This window comes from Schistocerca serialis, chromosome 5 (genome assembly GCF_023864345.2).
Source record: "Schistocerca serialis cubense isolate TAMUIC-IGC-003099 chromosome 5, iqSchSeri2.2, whole genome shotgun sequence".
Taxonomy (NCBI): domain Eukaryota; kingdom Metazoa; phylum Arthropoda; class Insecta; order Orthoptera; family Acrididae; genus Schistocerca; species Schistocerca serialis.
Genome location: NC_064642.1, coordinates 414708024 through 414730277, shown reverse-complemented (window position 1 = coordinate 414730277; position 22254 = coordinate 414708024). Strand labels below are relative to the sequence as shown.

Sequence of the window (22254 nt, the reverse complement as noted above, 5' to 3'; positions counted from 1 at the left end):
ATAGCAACTGCTTTTTGGCAAGGAGCCTGACAACAGCTTTAATACACAAGACTGGTGCAAAACCATGATTTGAAAATCCTTTGCCAATTTGAAAGGAAACTTGGGCTGGTGGATATGGAACACACTCACAAACCAGCAGGCGAGAAACTCTGACTAAGAAATTCTGTTATCACCTGACTTGAAGAATAAAAGTATTTTGAGTGAACCATAGTTGTAATTAATATAAGGAAGTATTTTTCTTGCTGCAAAAGTGTCTTATAATCCTTCAATTACAAAAGAAAGATTAGGGATTAACATCCCGCTGACTTCAAGGACACTAGAGACGGAGTACGAGCTTTGACTGTTTCAAAGAATGGGAAGGAAATTGGCAGAGCTCTTTCAAAGGAACAATCTTGACAATCACCTGGAGCAATTTAGGGAAGAAATCACAGAAAGTCAAAATGAGGATGACCGGACACAGATTTGAACAGTCGTCGTCCTGAATGTGAGTCCAGTGTGTTAGCCACTGTGACACCTCACTTGTTTCAACCAGGAAAAGAGAAGAGTTAATGTGTACATAGGTAGACATGTCAGTACACATTAACAGAACCAAGTTTAGCAGCTATGTAAGTTCTGCAATCATGAGAATAGGGAGTGGTGACCTGCTGTGGACAGGTTGAAACAAGGAGAAGTAACATTGCTACTGAGACTCGGGGAACTACTATTCCGAAACAACATTGTGGTACTGAAATAAACATTGGCCCATAACATTCCGCCAAAATCTTGACACAGTAAGTATACAGTATTTCAAGTATAACAGTGGTTTTCTCACTTTCATGTTCTTTATACAAAGAGTGGGAGGGGGGCATAAAACAAAACTGCACAGGTTGAGAGGGTGTGTGAAATTTCAGTGATTACAAAATTGATTCAAATTTATAAAGACTTGTCAGTATGGTGTGCACCCTCTCTGACATGGCTGCATGCACCAATTCACTTGGTAAGAGTGTCAAAGCTGTTATACCCTCTCCTGAGGCAAGCTGGACCACAAGAGTTGCAACTGGTCTTCCATATCCTGGATACTATCACTGGGACGGATCTGACTTCAGAGTTGGTCCCAAATACGTCCTGTCAGGGACAGATCTAGATATCTTGATGGCCACAGGAGGGCCTCAGCATCATACATACAATTTGTAGACACACGTCATACTTGGATGAGCATTGTCTTGTTGGAAAATGATGCCATGATAATGTTGCACAAGAGGCAACACATGAGGACGCATGATGTCTGTGGCTGTGCTGTCACGAGTTCCCTCAATCACTAAGAGGTGTGACCAAAAGTCAAACCTGATGGCTTCCATCATCACAATGCCAGAAGTAACACTGCTGTTCCTCTCCAAAAAATTTGAAGAATGGGACCTTTCCACAAGCTGAAGCCATAATCACTGTTGATGGTCATCTGGAGTAGTGCGAAATCTTTATTAATCATTGAACACAATGAGATGCTATTCGTCAGCAGTCCATGGTTCTTGGCCACAGCAACATTCCAAATGCTGCCATCTGTATTGTGATGTTAGCAGCCTATGCATTGGACAGTAATTATGTAGTCCGACTACTGGTAGTCTCTGACCAATGATTTGGGATGACCCATAATGTTGCAGGGAAGCCATTACTTGTTCTCAGATGGCAGGCAAGATGTGAAGGGGTTATGATGTGCTGGTACCCAATATGGTGATCCTTACATACCTTTGTAAATGATTAAAAATTGTATATTTCTGTGACAGGTTGAATCATTGAATGGCCACTCAAGTGCACTCTAGTGTTTTGAATGTATAATGTTGTTACCACACCTGTATAAGTGATGTGAGCGGCATTAGTTATTGAGTGATCACTGTGAAGATGCCATGTGCTCATGTAAGACAGCTTTATCAATACCTGACTAAAATTTGGCTGGCTGTTTGAATCTGGCAATATCCAGATTTGTGGGGTGTTAGGATGTGAAAATGGCCTGATATTGGACTGCATGGAAACATGACGGCATGCATACTTGTCATCAAGGTTCGGGTTGACACCTGACCAACACGATGAAGTATTGCTATACTGGGAACCAGCACTTCGTAACCCCTTCATGTCTCTGCCTGCCATTTGAGAACAAGTAATGGATTCCGTGCAACATTCTGTGTCATTCCATCGTGCCAATGGTATGTCCATTTTCAAAGTTACACTGACATCCAACCATGTCCTCTGGGTGCTTTACTTTTTTTGTCAGGCATTACACATGAGTAATTTAAATTAGTTGGTACGTGATGTTTTAAGTCTGAGACGGGACAGTGTTGCAATAAGTATTGCCTGCCTACAAAAATCATACGTAAATACTATGTGTATGCTAACAGTTTCTGTAAAAAAGTCCAAAATTTGTTAGTAATTCTAATTCGGAACAGAGTAAATTGATTTTTTCAACACAATAGATTCTTTCTTTTCCAGAAAATAGTTTCCTACATACCATATGAAATCTTGAAAACTATCGAACTCAGTTAGGCATCCCCCCACCCACCTCCAGGCTGTCAAAATACCCTGTTCATTATATCATTATGTACCATATTTGGTTCTATTTAAAACGTTAGTTCCGAATTTCACATGAAAATAGCTTCACTATGAAAGCCAAAACTAAATGTGGAGTGAAATAAAGAACTTTTTAGCAAGTGAAACAGTTAGTCTTCAATAACAGAAAAGTACATGTCATCCTTTTACATAGATTAGTTCACTTTAAATACTGACATCAAAAATAAGGCACAGTTATCTTTTAATGTTCGGTACAGACATTTGACGAAAATGCGTGGACATTTCTTTTTTATGTCTGATGATGTAGACATTACTGCAAATGATTATGATTCACACACACACACACACACACACACACACACACAATTTATTTTCAATGGTGAACTGTTGTGGAATGTTGTGTTGCATAAGCCTAGATGTGTGGTGCCATTTGTAGGATGACCAAATATGGAAATTACTAGAACAATACCAACCGAAAAAATGTGTGTGGAAGACAATCCGAGAGTGTAAATTGAACAGCCAACAGGCAGCAGACAGCTTTTGTGGCAAAGCTGGCAGAATGGCACACAATGTGGCACCAGATGTAGAGTAGCTATGTTTGATGGCACCTATACTGGGCTGAAAGCGTGTGCGCACATTGACCTCTCAGTACAAACTTTTTTAGAAATTCTACACAGTTTGTGTGTCTTGATTTGATGGTTAGTTCAGGGTACTGTTCCAATTGTGTGCACTTTCAAAAATAGATTTTGGAATGTTCACAGCAAGAATAGTGTTTACTTGCTTGCTACACAACACTGTGATGTAACATGTGGCAATAGGACGAAGCATGTAACACACAAAAGAACTCTGTGAGAACTACGCATGGTTGGCTTCAACACCTTGTTCAATAGGTATTGTTTAATGTATCCATGGCCAATTGTCTAAATGAATTAATACAGCTGTTGATTGTACATTGACTGCATTTTTGAAAAATTACGAACAGTTACTCCTGATCCGCTTTCAACTATCTTAATTTATTATCCGCCTCCAAACTCATCTTAAAGTGCCTTTCCAGTGCACAGATTAAACATACATTGAAATGTGCAGAATCTGTAGTGAGGAAGTATGCAGTAGCCACTGTCACTGAGGGTGCTGCATCATCGACATCGTCAAGAAGTGAGACACCTACATGACACTGGGATGAAACAGACCCATCACAATAAAATTCATCTCGCAAGGTCTCAAAAACTAAAAGATGACTTTCAGTGCTACTATTTTCAAAAACTTAACCACTGGGGTGCCCCAAATTTTTTATGTTTTGTTGTTAAATTTTTCTCTTTTTGTAGCTTGCATGTAGCACCAGTCCTTTTCCAGTCTGGAGATTTTCTTTCAGCACTGCTACATACCTGCTGAATTTGAGCAGTTTGGAAAACAGACAATAGTACTGTTAAAAAAAATTAAAATTGGCAATCAGTTTTGACAACTAAACAATTATTTCAGGCACCTCTCTATAGAAAGTGACAAGCCACCTGTGGTGGGAAGCAGAGCAAGGGGTGAGAGTGCCACAGAACTCTGCTGCATCCAGCAAAGAGACAGATAGCCACAGGCAGGTGGATGGGGAACAACCAAAACATTGGTAACTTTGGGGTAACCAATAGCTTGAGTGTAGACAGCCCAAGTGGTGTCCCTTCTATCAGTTTTCTTGACTAGTTTGATGCAGCCCTTCACAGTTTATTCTCCTGTGCCATTCTCTTCATCTCGGAGTAGCACTTGTGCCCTATGTCCTCAATTATCTGTTGGGTGTATACCAATCTCTATTTTACCCTGCAGTTTCTACCCTCTACGGTTTCCTCCAGAATCACACAACTTTGCCCTGATGACCTAACATCCTACCTTTCTTGTCAGGGTTCTCCCCGAGTTCCTTTTCTCAGCACTCATGAGGATAAGCACCTTATTTGTTTTCAGTCCACTAATTTTCAACATCCTACAATACAACCCCAAGTTTCTTTTTAATTCTTCTGTATATAATTCTTTTCTGCAACTCGGCTGTTAAGCTGATTTAACAATAGTTCTCCATCTTGTGTGTGTGACGGGTGCTGTAGTTTTTTTCCATGTGGGTGACTGTCGTGGCGTGGGAATAGGGGAAGTAAATGAGACTCATCAGTGGTTTTGTAGGATATGTAGTAGAGATAGGAAGATACTAGAACAGGAGGGGAAAATTGCCACCCTTCAGGCTGAGTTAGACAAGGCCAGGGGAGATCTTGACAGGTTACAGAGGGAGAAGGGTATAGAGAGGTGGGAAGTGGCAACAGGATACAGGACGAACAGGCCTAGAACTTTGTCTGACAGCTTTGTGGTGAATGTGGAAAATAGATTTGACCTGTTGCTTCAGTTAGAAGCTGGTGAGCCTCAATCAGTTGCAGGTGTAGACAAGGCACAACAAACTTTCAGCAGCAAATTGAAAAGTATGAATGTAGGGAAATCGGTAAAGAGAGAAAGTGTTGTTGTTAGGTAGTTCCCATGGAAGAGGTGTTGCCTAACTTTTGCAGGATGAACTAGGATCAGAATATCAGGTCACCAAGTTTTTTAAACCTAGTGCTGGTCTGGAGCAGGTGACAGAGGATTTAGGGTCACTTTGCAAAGATTTCACTAAGGAAGACACCATGGATATAGTGGGTGGGCCAAGTAATAGTACTGACAGAGATCCTGGGTACGGTATAGAGTGTGACTTGGCAATGACTGCATCAGCATCGAAGCATACTAGTGTTGAGTTTGTATCTGTCCTTGGGCACCACGACCGACCTCATTTGAACTCTTCTGTCAAGAGAGTTAATTTGGAGTTGGAACAGCTGCTTATGTCGGGTGCAGGGTCACACATTGGCGTGGTTCCTGTTGATTCTCTCAATAGGTGGGATTATACTAGGCATGGCCTTCATTTCAACAGGAAAGGGAAGGATAAGCTGTCTGGGAAAATAGCAGGAAAGTTAAAGGGGGAGGTACTGTCATGAGTGATAAAATACCAGTGGTTATAGGGCTCAGAAAAGACCCTTTTTTAGTGTTGGGAGGACAGAAAGCAACCAAATTTTAAGAGAGGTTAGGACCGAGGCAAACCTTCAGTTTGAGAAAGAAACCAAAAAACATAATTCTAGCTTATTACATCAGCATAAACAGCTCTTGGTTAAGAATTTTCAACAATCAACAGATATTTCAACTCTGCCAAATTTTAACTCAGTCAATGTGAAATGTCAGCTATCTTTATTGCATCAAAATGCATCAAAATATTCGAGGACTGAGAAATAAAATTAATGAATTAATTATTTGCATAAATGAATTGAGTCCTCAAACCCAGCTAATATAATCTGCCTCTCTGAACATCATATGGCCACTGGTATGGAACTTTCAAGTGTTACAAGGTTTAGGTTAGCATCTCACTTTTGTAGAGCAGAAATTGAGAAGGAGGAGTTGCTACATTCATCAGGAACTGTCATAAATTTAAGAACATAGACATTCATAAATTTTGCCTAGAACAGCATATGAAAGCATGTGCAACAGAAGTAGAATTTCACAAAAAGTCCTTCATAATATTAAGTGTATATCAAGCATCTGCAGGTAACTTTAATCTGTTCATACACCACCTTGAAGCTGTACTGGCCCATTTAACAACCAAAAACAAAGAAATATTGGTTGCTGGTGATTTCAATGTAGATTTCCTTAAAGACTCTTCCTAAGAACTTATTTGAGTTAGTAACACTATCATTCAACTTAATTCCCACTGTAAAGTTCCCCACTAGGGTAGCCAATTGCTCCCAAACAGCCATTGATAATATCTTTATAGTAAAGTCCAATGAACAAAATTATATTACAAAACCAATAGTCAATGGCCTCTCAGACCATGACATGCAGTTCCTGCTGTTAAATGTTAATACTGAACAGGATATAAAATCTGTTAAATCTGAGCTCAAGAGGGTAATCAATACGCCAAAAATTGATTATTTTTGGACACTCCTCAGAGACATTCACTGGGCTGATGTCTATGGTGCTCATGGCATGAATGGAAAATATAACACTTTTGCTAATTAAGTGCTACTCTTATTTGGACACTGTTTTCCTCCAAAACTAACCAAGGTTAGAGCAAAGTATATTACTCAAGGAATAGGGGTAACTTGTAAAACAAAAAGAAAACTGTATTGTCAATCCGAAACAGTTCTAATGTTGATGCTATATCACATTACAAGAAATACTGCAAAATATCAAAGACTGTAATATGAACATCAAAGCAAATATATTACAAGGAAAAGATAGTCATATCAGATAAGAAAATAAAGACAATGTGGGATATAGTGAATGAGGAGACCAGTAGAACCAGACATGAAGAGGGACAAATAGCATTAAGAGTAAATGATACATTGGTGGCAGATGTGTATAGCGTTGCAAAAATTTTCAACAAACATTTTATAACTGTTATGGAAAAGATGGTGCTGTCAGGTTCTGTAGATGCTGCTATGAAATACCTCAGACCAGACATTTCAACTTCCATAATATGAGTTTGACCCTCACTACCCCAGAAGAAATAATGTCAATCATACAATCTTTAAAATCAAAAACGTCTAGGGAGTATGATGAAATATCAACAAAGCTAATTAAAGAATGTGATTCTGAGTTAAGTAACATATTCACCAATCTGTGTAACCAGCCATTTGTCAGTGGAATATTTCCTGAATGGTTGAAATATGCTGAAGTAAAGCCACTGTTTAAGAAGGGAGATAAAGAAGTAGCATCCAATTTCACTTTTGCCAGCATTTTCAAAAATTTTAGAAAAAGTAATGTACAATCGGCTTTATAACCACCTTATCTCAAATAACATACTTTCAAAGTCGCAGTTCGGATTTCTAAATGGTTCTGATATTGAGAAGGCTATCTACACTTACAGTGAAAATGTGCTTAATTCATTAAACAAAAAATTGCAGGTAACTGGTATATTTTGTGATCTGTCAAAGGCATTTGACTGTGTAAATCACAATATCCTTTTAAGTAAATTAGAATATCATGGTGTAACAGGAAATGCTGCAAAATGTTTCAAATCTTATATCTCTGGCAGGAAACAAAGGGTGTTATTAGGAAAGAGACATGTATTAAGCTATCAGGCATCACCCAGCTGCGAACTAATTACATGTGGGGTCCCACAAAGTTCCATTTTAGGGCCATTACTTTTTCTTGTGTATATAATGACCTTTCATCAGTAACATTATCAGATGCCAAGTTCATTTTGTTTGCAATAAATAGCAAATCAAGTATAGTCTTAGAAAGATCGGCTAGTAAAATATTTGTGGACATTAATCACTGGTTCCTAGCCAATTCTTTGTCACTAAACTTTGAAAAAACACGTTAGATTCAGTTCAGAACTTGTAAGGGGTGTCCCTTGAGTATACATCTAACATACGATGACAAGCAGATAGAAGAAGTGGACAGTGTTAAATTCTTGGGATTACAGCTTGATAATAAATTCAACTGAGAGGAGCACAGCACAGAACTACTGAGGCGTCTTAACAAATCTCTATTTGCAATGTGAATTGTGTCAGACATAGGGGTTATGAAAATAAAGAAGCTGGCATACTACGTTTAGCTCAATTCATGAAATCGTGTGTGTGTGTGTGTGTGTGTGTGTGTGTGTGTGTGTGTGTGTGTGTGGGCGGGCGCGCACTCGCTCAAGTACAATCTAACTTCTGCACCATTTCAGTGCAATAATGTGTTCACTGTAAATAAATATTGTAGTAGTTCTAGTACATGTTTATTACCTCATAAATAAAAAAAAAACTTTTTGTTTTAAATTCAGTGCATTAGTGTTTGTAAAATGATTCTTTCTTACAGTGTTCTAAAGAAAAAAGGGGGGGACGATCATTCCACTTTGGACCTGTGGAAGGCACATTAGCTTATTTGTTTCAGTTGTAAATATTTGTCCTGTATTATTGTTTTTCTGACATGTTCTACATCCTGGAGGACCTCCTCACTAAGGATCAATTGGAATGAAAGTAAATCTAATCTAATCTAATCTTGCTACCTTCAGGACTGCATGGACAATCTTTCCCAAAAGTCTGATGGTGCATCAAAAGTCTCAGATTCTACATACCAAATTGAGCAGTCATTTGGTTGTCACTTCCCCGATTTAGAATTTCCTGAGGAATATTATCCATCCCTTCCACATTATTTGATCCCAAGTCTTCCAAGGTTCTGTTAAACTCTGACTAATACTGGATTCCCTGTATTTCCCGTATCAACTCCCATTTCTTCTATCATATCACCAGTTAATTACTTCTCTTTGTAGAGGGTCTTCAATGTTCCGTTTCCACCAAGCTGCTCTTTCCTCTTGCACCCTGATATTGTTGCCCCTGTTTTTAATTTTACCAAATGTTTTTTCGATTTTTATATATATGCTGAAAAATCTCTTTCTGACAACAATTTTTTCCACATTTTTTCCTGCAACCACTTTGATTTAGGTTCCCTGCACTTGTTATTTATTCCATTCCTAAATGACATACTGGTGTAGTCCTGTCATTTTCTGAGGATTTTTGTACTTCCTTCTTTCACCAATCAAAGTATTTCTTCTGTTACTCATGGCTTCTTCACAGTTACCATCTTTGTATCTGTGTCTGTCTGTCTAGTTTCTGTAATTGCCCTTTTTAGAGATGCCTATTCGCCTTCACCTGAAGCACTTACTGTAGTTTTTGCTATCACAGTACTGACAACTTTAAACACACACTGCCATTCCTCAGTACTTCAGTAGGCCTGCCCACTTCTTTTCAAAGTGATTCATCTGGGCGATTCTCTTTAACTTCAGTCCACTATTCATCATTAATTAGGTGTGATTAGAGTGAATATGAAATCTTCCAATATCTTCCCAGGCCCATTTCCAAGTATACCACCTCCTCTTGTGACTTTTGAAAGAGTATTCTTTATTAACAACTGAAATTTATTGCAGAATTCGAGTGATCTCTCTCCTCTTTCATTACTACAACTGAGCCCATATTATCCTGTAACTCTTACTTCTATTCCCTCCCTACTACAGAGTCAGAATCATGCACAATTATTAGATTTTAATGTCTCTTTACATACCACATTAACAGTAACACTATCACTTAAGTGTTTGCAGTAACTCAGTCTATGCCCCACCTGCCTGTTTATGAGGAATCTATTTCTGTTACACGATTTTCTGTCGCTGTTGATGAGCAGCTAACCCTCACCAACATTGTTCCTCATTGACATTGTTCCTCATTGACATCAGATCTTGTTGACAGTAGTATAGTACCTTTCTTGATAGCATTGGGTATAGCAGTACTGAGCACAATTCTTCATCAATGGCAGTGAACTGCTCAACCTGGAGTTGTTTGGTTATTCCTGCATATACCTTTATGAATGAGTTGTGGCTGCTCATAACATTTAGTGATCTAAATTTCTCCTTGCCCTTCCACAATGCTATGAGTGTTGCTGGTATGTAGATTTCTCTTGTGAGGCTGAATAGCTTTTTGCAACTGACAAATGCTTTACTGTATAACTGAGCATTTACACTGACAACAAATTCATCTCACTGATGATGGCTGGATAACATTTTCAAAGACAAACAACTGCCCAGAGCAATCTGTTGTGTGTGCTTGTTGGAAAAGCTTCATCAGTTTTGTGCTCTGATCTTCAACACTATGACTGCTTGTTATGTCTACAAGAAGTTCCATCTAAGATACCATCGTGACTACATTCTGTTGAGACGACCATGGGTTCCATAATTCATAGTTATGCTTGCTATATGTGTTCCTGTTGGCTGGACTTATTTCCCATTTGCTAGCTTTATCACAATCTCTTCCATATCACAGAACATAGTCTTGGAGGGTAAGATTCGACATTGTAGAAAAATATACTCAAGAATAGGCTTTTGCCCGTACAGGCTCGTCACTGATGATGATGATGATGATGATGATGATGATGATGATGTTGTACAGGATATTTCTTGACATCTCGTTAACTGTTGTCCATTAGGGATTTCCACTTTTGGCAGCTTCACCTCCATAGATGGTCACATAGATTAGTTTCCTAAATTTGGGAGCTAAGCAAGTGGCCAGTACGTCTGTACAGTGATGGGGAACAGCTATGGCATGTTGGGGAGCGAACTAGTCCAGGGTATGGTGATGGGCTTTGTCCCACAGGTTCGTTACATTTGTCTGTGGTTGACTGGCATGAATACATCTGCTGTAATGGTTGATAGCTTGCAGCATAATAGTATTCTTTCTCTACAGTAATGTACATGTCCAGGTTTCCCATAGTGGAAACAGACTAGTGTATTGTTCTCCATCCTCCAAATGTATGTTGTTCTGCGGGGCGTTATACTAATTGAATAAGCTGGGTGTACCTCCATTTGTCGGATGCTGGGATTCTTGTCTGACAGCTGTGGCATAAATTGGAGTTGGCTGTGTCCATTCTTCATGGTGTATTGAAATGGAGGCTGTGACTGCTGCCAAATATTACACTTCTTCTTCAACATTCTGTATCGCCTTCTGAAGTATGGAGTTGACATTCCTGTTTGCTACCTCTTACATACTCAGTCAGACATTTCTAGCTGCCATAAATGATTGTATATCTTCTGTTACTACCTGGCATAAGAGAGAGGCGAGATCTTCCACAATCACCATAGAAACCCCATTTGGGAATCTGCCATATGTTTCTATCACAGTCTTTTCTGTTGCATTTTCTCAGCACCCTCACTTCACAGTGTTCGTCTGCTAAGTCGATTTGCCATAGATCGTTTTCACCAGTTCAACCTGGGATTTGTCCCTTGAGCTCTTCTCTTCGATGTTCTCAAAGCACTGCTGGGCTGTCCATGTAGCATTACAAATTGCCAAATACACCATGTTGTCTCACTTCTTGCATCTGGAGACTGTCAAATCCTTTCAGCCACTTTGTCAGGTCCTGACAACCCTCTCCGGAAAACATTGATGGATGCCCGATGTGCAGCTGACCTACTGTTGGCATGAAAGCCATGTGCCTCCCGAATATAAGCACATTTGAAATGATGCACTGCTTTTATTCCGGTTCCTGTCCATGTAGGTGATGGCTTTTACACTGCCTAATTGGAGCCACAGTCACCCTCATGTTACGAAGTACCCGATGTACAATATTGCATCATAATCCACAATGAAGTCTAAATCGGAAAGCAAGGCTGGCAATGAAGTGCAACTCTTAGCCCACTTCTTTTATTTTAGTCATAAAACCCAGATTTACCTGGAAGCTGGCCTTATTGTCCTATTAATCTTTCTTAAACTTACATATCTATCATCTTATCCTGAATAGTTTAACCATAAATTATGTTTGTACAATGAGTTCAGTTGTTTAATAAAATGAGTCCACTATTCAAAAATAGTTACATAATTAAAAGTATTTCTCCGATTTCTCACTTTCAGTCTCTGCAACTGATTGATCACTGCAACCGACTGCCGTGTGGAGGGCCCATGTCCAATTCCCAGTACCGCCAAGGATATTTCCTCAGTGGGAGGACTGGAATGGGGTTTACTCAGCCTTGTGACGGCAACTGAGAAACTACTTGACCAAGTAGTAGCGACTCCAGGTCACAAAAGCCAACAGTGGCCACAAAAGTGGTGTGTTGATCCCATGCCCCCTCCATACCGCATCCAACATCGCCACTGATGAAGAAAGACACCATTACTGATAGACCCAACAGAGCCTGTGGATGTAGTTTACCTTTATGAATTCTTGTTCCTTCAATAGCAGAGTTTTTCATAGTCTCTGTAACATGCAAGCCATGGTGATGGCTCAGTCACTCAAGAATGTACAGATGGGGAGGCACCAAAATCCCAGAATTTTTTTTTAACGTAGGGCCAGCGTAACAGTATTGTTGCTGGCTCTGAATGACATAGGGTAGAAATCTAGAAAGATTAGTGGTAGGCCTAACTTCTCTTCTTTAAATGTGATGAGCTCAGTGCCCAGTCATGAAGTAAAGATTTTATCATGGCTTCTACAATGTGGGAAAGTTACTTTGCTACCAAAAATAGCAAATGTATAGTATACACAAAATTCATACAAAATAAAAAATCATCAATTGTCTTGAACAGTATTTATAAACCAGTTACACTAAATTGTGAAATGGATAAATAACTTCCATAAATGTTTGATACAGCACTGAATGGAGTATATCTTCATTTTTATTCCCATGTAACACTGTTAGTTCCCAACATTCCCCTAGGTGACACGTGCAAATGAGCTATTCCAACAGTTATCATGCAGTCATAAAATCATGCAGAATGACCACAATGTTGTTTATGGTCTCATGAATCCAAATCTGCAACCACAGTTCAGAGGCAATTCAGGACTTAAAATCACAAGCCACGAACTCAAAGACAAACTGATATTGATTGGTATGAACATTTCACCAAAACGGGATGTGTATCACATAGGATGCCAGATCAGGATTGGACAGCAGTCTGACACAGTGATTGAACAAGTTTGGCTGCCTTACATTCATAGTCCACGTAAATCAATGAGACATGCCAGCTTAGATTTGAATATGATTAGTTTTACAGAGTGGAAAGTGTTACTGGAACACCTATCATTCAATTCCCACAAATTGCAAATGTTGCAAGTTTTAAGAGAAAGTGACAAAGGAAAATAAGGTGAGTTTCGCGTAGAAATGTTTGACAAAATGCAGAATGAAGATGATTTTCTTGATAAAATTGTACTCAGTGATGAAGCCACCTGCAGTACAGTGAATCAGCATAATGTTTGGATATGGGATGAGCAAAAACCATGTCACATAATCAACTTATATGGGAGTTGCCTAAGGTAAATGTTTTTGTGCTGTAAGCTGTAACAAACTGATAATTCTTCCTATTTTTTGCCACGTCAAATGTAACTAGTACATCAAACCTGGGAATGCTTGAACATTATCTAACGCCTCACGTAGAACAGGATATGGGCACACAGGCAGTTGTCACCATACATCATAGGATTTGGCAGGAAACTGATTACAGATGTGACATATGCCATTTTATTGAAGGAAGTCACAATGAATATTTATTTATAAAACTTTAAGATATATTGCATCTAGTGCTGTATCAAACATTTCTGTGTGTTATTTATCTTTTTAACAATTATTAAACACCCTGCATATGGTCACCAAAATGGATAAAAGAACTATATAATGACTAAAAAATAGCAACAACTAAATACTGAGATATTTTATTCATTTCTATATGAACAAGAATTAAATAATTATGCTTATTGACTCACTGTTTGCCATTATTATCTCGTTGTCTATTTTTGGGCTAAACAGAGAAATATCAAGTTCCTGTGGATAAGTATATGATGTCCATCTTCCCTCTGTGTCAGGATCCATGGTCAAGGATTCAAACAGCGATGGTATGGGATCAGTAAACTCTTCAACATGGCTTATTTTGGTAAGTGGACTACCAGTGGAATTAGACTTTGTACACATATCTGAAAAACGAAAGTATTAACAAACACAATATTAGTTTAGTTTATATTGAAGGCATTAATTACGATGGCCATTTCTTATATAATATGATTTAAACATTGTAAATTCCGGATGGAATACTATTGTCATGATCTAAACACTTCTACTTCTCATAAATGGAAACTGTGCTATTCCTTCCCCTTCTCCGGCCTTTGTTGGAGATGGTGGTCATCTGTTTGTGAGACGTGCTTGGTTGTGTGAATGAATGTGTGTGTCTTTTTCTGAAGAAGGCTTCGGTCGAACACTAATGAGTAAAAGTCTTTCATTGTGCCCACCTGCCACTCAATATGCTGTCTTTACAGTGAATAGCAATCTCTATTTTCCTTACTGTTGCTACTTCTCACAAAGGCTGCATGTGTTTGTGTGTATGTGCATAGATACTGGATCAACAAATGTCTCATCACACATGCAAATAGACTAAGTTGGTTCACTGTCACCTTTTATTACATTCCACATATTTTATGAAATCTGCAGCAACAATGAACAAGCAGTAGCGTTATCACTCGTTTTCATTAAAATGCGGTATTATCATCATTTTTATGTGATTCTTCTTATCACCACCACCACCACCACCACCACCACGGAGATGTGGTCCACCTATATAACTAAATAAAAGTCTGCTTTCATGCCCTACCCATTTTGCTTCCCTTCATTTCAAGATCATCAGTGGGTTGTAATACATCACATGTCATAAATAAAAGTAAACGAACTGCTTATGACATAAAAAAAGTATTTTATTTACCTGCATAGATGGACCACATCTGCAAGAATATAATAATCATAATCATTTATTGTGTGTGTTGCTACATTTGTCTGCAAAAATTCAATTTCATCACATTACGATATGTAGTTGCTAAAGGATGTTATGTTAAAATACAACACTTGTTTATCCTGCAACTGAAAATAAAACATCATTGTCATTGACTATACAAAACAGCTGTTCCATCATCTCAGCTACCTATGATTGCTCGCAACAGGTATTACCAACGTACAGCTCAGATAAGAGTGTGGATGGCTCTTTGTAAAGTTTTACCAAAAATGCTCAAAATAATAACTGCTGAGACATCACATTGATTACAGTTACATAAACTACAATGGCAATCACATGAGAGAGAGAATCAAAGTTGACTCAAACCACCGCATAATGACCAACAATAAAGTTATACACAATATTTTTCAAGTTTAAAATATCTGAAGACACAGCCACTTGGAAATTTTTTTCTATTACAGTAATTTACATACACTGCGGTAGTAAATGACAGCATTATTTTCAGTCGTCTAGCAGAAAATCTGTGATTACATTTTCTTTTCAAAAAACATTACCTGCAATTCATGTAATACATACATCTTTTCTGTTTTGCTTTGTTTTTATTTGAAGAAAGAAAGAGTAGCGTTTTATAACCTGTCAATGATGATGGAGCAGAAACTGACTGGGGAAGCATTAGATTGGAAATTGGCCACATCATTCTCAAAAGAACAATCCCCGCATCTGCTTTAACCATTCTAACAAAATCACAAAAACCTAAAAAAAAGGATATCTGGGCTGTAATTTCAACTGCTGTCCTCTCAAATGCTAATCCAATCTCTTAATCACTGCATCATCTTGCTCAGTTCTTCTTATGTGAGTCTCACATGTTACAGCTATTTACCAGCAATTTTTGGATTGATAAACTACTTTGTTTTAACCACTAATGACTCTTAGACTATCCAACTGAACATGTACCAATGTACCATACTGATCTGAATTACTAATCTTAAAAAACTGACACCTTCATGCAAAATGCAGAACAAAGTAATAGTAAGTAATTTGTAAACTGAAAAGTCAAAAATATATTAATATAGCATTGTCCTCTGCTTCATAACAATTAACATTTTATTGTGTGATGGTGTTATTTTGTTTCTGTATTACATCTTTGATACATTCATGCAAAGGAGTAATCTCTTGGTAGGTTGGGTGTTAGAACTTGCCAGTTATCCACTCCTAATATGGGTGGGTGTCAACAACAATTGTTAACATCCTGCTTCTGTCTCCTTGGGTATTCAGGAAAATAATATTTAACACAAGCAAAAACATGCACATCATGGTTTGTCTAATGTATGCAGTTTGCCAACTAACACTATCCCCTTCTCTGAACTCCTAAATTTAATGTTTCCCTCTGTACAGCGATAGATCCCTCACAGACATACAAGCCCATGCCAGAACCTTATAACACAAATACGAAAAAGGAGTTAAAAGTGATGGAAGGAAAGACAGCTAAAAATAGTAACTTGCTCTTGGAGAAAGGCCACAGAGACGAGAGAGATAAAAAGTAAAACACAGTCTACAATCTAAGTGTTGTTCGCTAAAACAGCTGATAACTCAGAGAGCAAACATAATTTAGAATGGGAGTGGTTAAAAAAAGGACATTCTGTCAGGAAATGGCAAACCGTCAAAGGTTGTTGACAATCAGCACAAAGTGGTGGGAGATCACTGCTTAACAAATGGCAATGGCTAAAACAACAGTGCCCAATACGAAACCTAGCTAAAATGATCTCTTTGTGGCAGGAGGACTGAGAAGAGGCCGGCCAAGCTGCTGGGAGAGGTTTAATTCCACAGAGCTCATTCCCATGAAGGTAAGACCAGTGTATATGACCTGCTGACAGACGACAACACAGAGGTCACTGGAGGGAATGGAAAAACTAGCAGGTTGAGGTACAAGAACTGCAGCCTTGGCAGCAGTGTCAGCGGCCTTGCTGCCTATCAGAACGACATGACCAGGGACCCACACAATCATCATGGTGGCTCCATCAAGAGTGAGAAAGTGAAAGCTTTCCTGGACCCGTTACACTAGGGGATGGACGGTGTACAGCACACAGAGGCTCTGAAGGGCAAAGAGTGTCAGAGCAAATGACAATTAAAAAGCCTGTGTCACCAGATGTTCTGTGTAGCCTGATACAGGGCGAAGAGCTCCACTGTAAATACTGTGTTCTGGAAGCAGATATTGAAAATTGTCAGTGCCAATGATGAAGGCACACCCGACAAACCTGTGTGTGAAGGATGAGAAACTTCCAGCGATAGAGTGAGCCTGGAGTTGTGTCCTTAGGAAGTGAATTAAGTCCAAGGTAAACGCAGGCCGCCACATGAAGACAAGGTGACGAAGGGTTCACACCCATCGGGAAAGTGGCAGGCAGCGTTAAGTTAAGCTACTGGAACAATAGCTGAAAGCGAACTCCAGGAGATAACAGTGAAGAGGGACGCACCCCATACTGGCAGTCAAAGGAGTCATCAAAGAAAGAGGTATAGGATAGGTGGCCATGCATAGCAGACGAACAGCACGCATATCTGCTGAGGAGACAGTCGCAGTGGTAGTGGCAGTTTCTGCATACAGACTCTAAACCGGGCTAGCGTAAAAGGCACCAGTGGCCAAATGGATGCCATGATGGTGGATAGTATTGAGACGGTGTCAAGAGTGATGGTCATGCAGATGCACAAGTGAAACACCCATAGTCTAGTTTCGAACAGACAAAAGACCAGCACAAACGGAGGAGGGTGGTTCGGATCTGCACCCCAGGAAGTACCTTTGAGGGCACCTAGGACATTGAGGGACCGCATACAGAGGGCTGCCAGGTAAGACACATGGGAGGACCAAGAAAGTAATCTACTGAGCAGGAGACCCAGGAATTTCGTAGTTTCAACGAACGGGAGAGCAACAGGCCCGAGATGTAAAGACGGTGGAAGAAACCAACTGCGCTGCCAGGAATTCATACAAACTGTTTTGTTAGTGGAAAATCAATTATTGATGCTCCATGAGCAACGACAATCGAGGCATTGCTGAAGATGGCGCTCAATGAGACAAGTCCATGGAGAACTGCAATAGATGGCAAAATAATCAACAAAAAGAAAGATGGAGATGCCTGGCAGGAGACAGGCTATAATAGGATTACTGGTGATGGCAAAGATGACGACACATGGATAGGAGCTCTGAGGCACCCTGTTTTCCTGGATAAAGGTGTCCGACATCAAAGAACCCACACTGACCTTGAAAACTCTGTCTTAAATTCTTGAAGGAAATGGGGAACCATGTTTAGAGAGCACAGAGGATATCAGTCCTCCAGCAGGTATCGTAGGCTTTCTCCAAATCAAAAACACAGCCACAGTCTGGTATTTCTACAGAAAACCATTCATAACATCTGTTGACAAAGTGACAAGATGGTCAACTGCGGAACGGCACGCTTGAAATCCACAATGTGCAGCGATCAGTACAAGGCGGGACTTGAGCCACCTTACCAGCCAGGCATGAATCTCACATTCCACCACCTTGCAAACACAGCTGGTGAGAGAAATGGGGCAATAGCTAGAAGTTAGAAGGAAGGTGTTTGTCCTTACTGGGCTTAGGCATGGGTATGGCAGTGGCTTCAAGCCAGCATCTGGTCAACATGCTCTCTGTCCAGGTGCAATTATACATATGAAGGAGAAAACGCTTGCCCACAAGAAAAAGGTGCTGCAATATCAGAATGTGAACACTGTCCGGCCCTGAGGTGGAGGTTCGAGATGAAGTGCGAGCATGATCTAGCTCCCTCATTGTAAAAGTGGCTTTGTAGCACTCACGATTCTGAGAACAGAAGGGTATCGCGTGAGCCACCTCCACTCGCTTCCGATGGAGATAGTTGTTGGGGCTTGATATCTCCAAAAAATAGCAGCCCAAGGTGTTGGAAATAGTAATAGGGTCCACTATGACATCATCTGCTATGGTCAGGTTCAAAATTGGTGCCAGGGCACTATCGCATGTTGGCCCACACAACGGGAGAAAATGTTTTTGTTTGCTATCTGGAAGAACGCATCAACACTCCGCACACAACTGTTTAAAATGAATACATTTTGCCATCGTAGGATGATGGTTGAAAATGTGGAGGGCACGTCTCCGTGCACGAATTGTGTCATGGCATGCCTCAGTCCAATAAAGGACTGGGACACAGTGCAGTAAAGATGAAGTGTGAGGAATGGAACGTTCTGCGGCAGTAAGGATAAGGTTGATAAGGTATTCTCCCTGGTCATCACACCTCGAGAAAAGTTGTTTGTCGAAGGTTAGCAGGGAGGAGTAAAGCCTCCAGTCGGCCTTAGAAAGCTGCCATTTGGGTTTGCAAAAAGGTGGGTAGGATCAGAAAATGGATAGCACACAGGAAATGGTCGCTCGAGTACATGTGAGAGAGAACCGAGCACTTGAGACGCTGGACAAGCTGGGTAGTGCAGAATGAGGGGTCCAAATGGGAACAGGTGTATGAGGAAGCTGAAAAGAACATGGGTGCTCCAGTGTTAAGGCAGATGAGTCTGAGCTGGTTGAAAATGTCAGCCAAGAGGGCACCGCCCTCACAGGTTCTGGGAGAGCCCCGCAGAGGATGATGTGCATTAAAGTAACCAAGTAGCAGAAAGGGGTGAGGCAGTTGCCCAATAAGCTGGTGGAATTCTGCCCTGATGACACCGAATGATGGAGGGATGCAAACGGTACAAAGAGAAAAGGTGAAGCAAGGAAGGAAAATGAGGACTGTAACAGCTCGCAGATGGGTGTTCAGGGAGATGGTTTGACAACGAATGACATCCCGGATGACTAGCATGACTCCCCTATGAGATGAAGTGCCATTCCCAGAGGGAAGGTCAAAGCGGACCGGGAAGAACAGCGAGAGGCCAAAGTGGTGGTGAGGATGCTATTTTCTTTCCTGGAGGAAAAGAAGAAGTGGCTGCTGTGATTCCAAGAGCAGCTATAATTCCTCCTCATTGGATCTAAGGCTGTGAACATTCCATTTGAGGAGAATCATGATGAGGAAAGGGGTGGAGGAAAAAATGAAGGGGTGTCACCTTGGTGGCTGCAGGGTGCCAGGCTTTGAAGACCTCTGCTAAAGGGTGCAGAGGCTGAAGGATCCTACTACACGAGATCTACAGAGGCCTCGACATTCTCCCACAGTCGGTCTGCCGAGTCCAGGGTAGAAAAACAGTTGGCGCTGTACACTAGCGACATGGAGGTTGGTCGAGCAAGGGTATCATGCGGCGACACTGTTGACGAGGGTCTCCGAGTTGGTGAAGGAGAAGACCATTTGCCTTTGTTTGATTTCTTCAAGCCTTTGCGGTTGTCAGATGACGATTCAGGTGATTGTTGATTGGAGGCACATAAAAAGCCTTCGCAGGAGTATTCCTTCTGGCCTTTCCGGCCTGCTGGTTGTGAAGCAGGTGATTTCACTGTGTGAGGTGAAAATTTGGTGGCTTGTTGCACAGCTGGAGGAGAAGGAGATGGGGATGCTACCATTTGACACTGGGTGATTTTACAACTGCAGTGCTGAATTTGAGGTCACATACCCGCGTGGCCATGTTCTTCATGGAGTGAGAAGTAGCAAAAATGGTACTGTAAGTGGCGCATGGTAAAACACAGGGTTTCTGACTAGTCAACAACTTGCGAGCGATGGGGTAAGGCACTTTTTCCTTCACCTGGATCTCCTCTAAGGCCCATCCGTCGAGATACATTGGACAATGTCGGGAGGAAACTGCATGTTCTCATTGCAACTGATGGAGCGGAGAGAAGGCAGGAGGTTTGACTGTGGTTGTAATGATGACACTGGTAGCAGCACACCGGGTTTGGAATATATGGTCAGACTGTGATAACTACACAGCCTGCTTTGATCTTCGATGAAAGCACTACTCTATCAAATGTGAGAAATAGAGTGCGCGTGGACACTAAGGGTGCATTTACCTTTTTCATTACCCAACGGCCTGCAATGATCAGAGAGGTAAGTTTGGATTTCTGCCTCGATCAGACCATCAACAGCCTATTGTAAATAACACCACATGAAGAATTCAGCATTCAATGGGCCTCAACACGAACAGGATAGCCGTGGGGGGAGCGAATTGGCAAGCCATTGTTGCGCTTGAGAATTACAAGTAGTCTCCAAGAACTCTCCAAGTGAAAAGTTCCAGTGCATAAAGGAGAGCAGGATTTCACACAGCCAGCAATTGCATCAATGACTTTCTGAATAATAAATGGATTAACCATAGCAAAAGTACTGACTGTCTTCAGCATGCAAAACCATGAGGAACCGAGGTGTAGCTGGTAGTGTCTTTGAATCGTTAGTGTCATTATGTTTAGTAGATATAGACTGAGAAGATGATGATTGGCTCATTGCGAGAAAATCCCCCATGACTGCCAGCATCACCGATGGTGAATGACTTCACACCTCAGGTCACACCTCCTGAACACCTAGCAGAAGAACCAATTCACAATATGCGAAGGTAATAGCTCACACAATCATCCCTCTCAGGACAGCCGCTGTGGCTGAACAGTTCTAGTCGCTTCAGTCCGGAACCATGTGGCTGCTACGGTCACAGGTTTGAATCCTGCCTCGGGCAAGGATGTGTGCAATGTCCTTAGGTTAGTTACATTCACGTAGTTCTATGTCTAGGGGACTTATGACCTCAGATGTTAAGTCCAACAGTGCTTAGAGCCATTTGAACCAGTTTTTCACCCCTCCCTGGGCCTGGCCTGTGCGAACCCTATCTGTTGACCCAGGGCTGGAAACTGCGCATTACCCATACACCTGTTATGCATCAGACACATGGGCCAGCCTTCAGGAGCCCACCGGGAGGAAAGAGAAAGAAGAACCTCAAACGCCGAAGCGGAGGAAGGATAGGAGAAGGGGAATGAAGAAAGAAAAAAACTGAACAAAAAAACAGTGAAGGGACTCTTCTGATGCCAAGCAACTGGAAATGCAAATGTTCCTCAAGGTACGAGAAAAAAGAATAACAAGAGGACAAACATGCAGCATGGAAGGGAAAAGATGCTGTAAAGGCTGGCGCCTGTGGTAGCCAAGTACGAACTTGCAAAAGAAGGCTATCTATCTCAACCAGTCATGTGAAATAGTATTATTTCTGTTTCTATGGCAATGTCTCAGTGTTACCACAATTCTAGGCAGAGTATAACAGTCAGATAATACCAGCAAATGTATTTACACTTTTCAGTTGAAAATTGCCAATAATGCAGCCAACTATCAGAGACCTATCACTGTATGGAGTACACGTTCATTGTAATCTACTTCAATATTTCTATCTGGTCACGACATTTCAACTGCAGCGTCAATATTCAACATTTCACGGCTTATGACCAAATTTATATCTGCTTATTGACTGAAAAACTCATACTCATTATCAAATAACAATATGAATAATATCGTATGTTTAACAGCAT

The 22254-nt window shown here is 40.6% G+C and overlaps 1 protein-coding gene across 2 annotated transcripts in view; it reads right to left on the bottom strand.

Annotated features, from left to right (window-relative positions):
* The window catches only part of LOC126481153 (protein twisted gastrulation-like), a 49009-nt gene that overhangs the window by 5147 nt on the left and 21608 nt on the right, over positions 1-22254 (bottom strand). For both annotated transcript variants that reach the window (XM_050104724.1, XM_050104723.1), the window contains exon 3: positions 13804-14010. In XM_050104724.1, coding sequence (XP_049960681.1) covers positions 13804-14010 — 207 coding nt within the window. The remainder of the gene's footprint in view (positions 1-13803; positions 14011-22254) is intronic.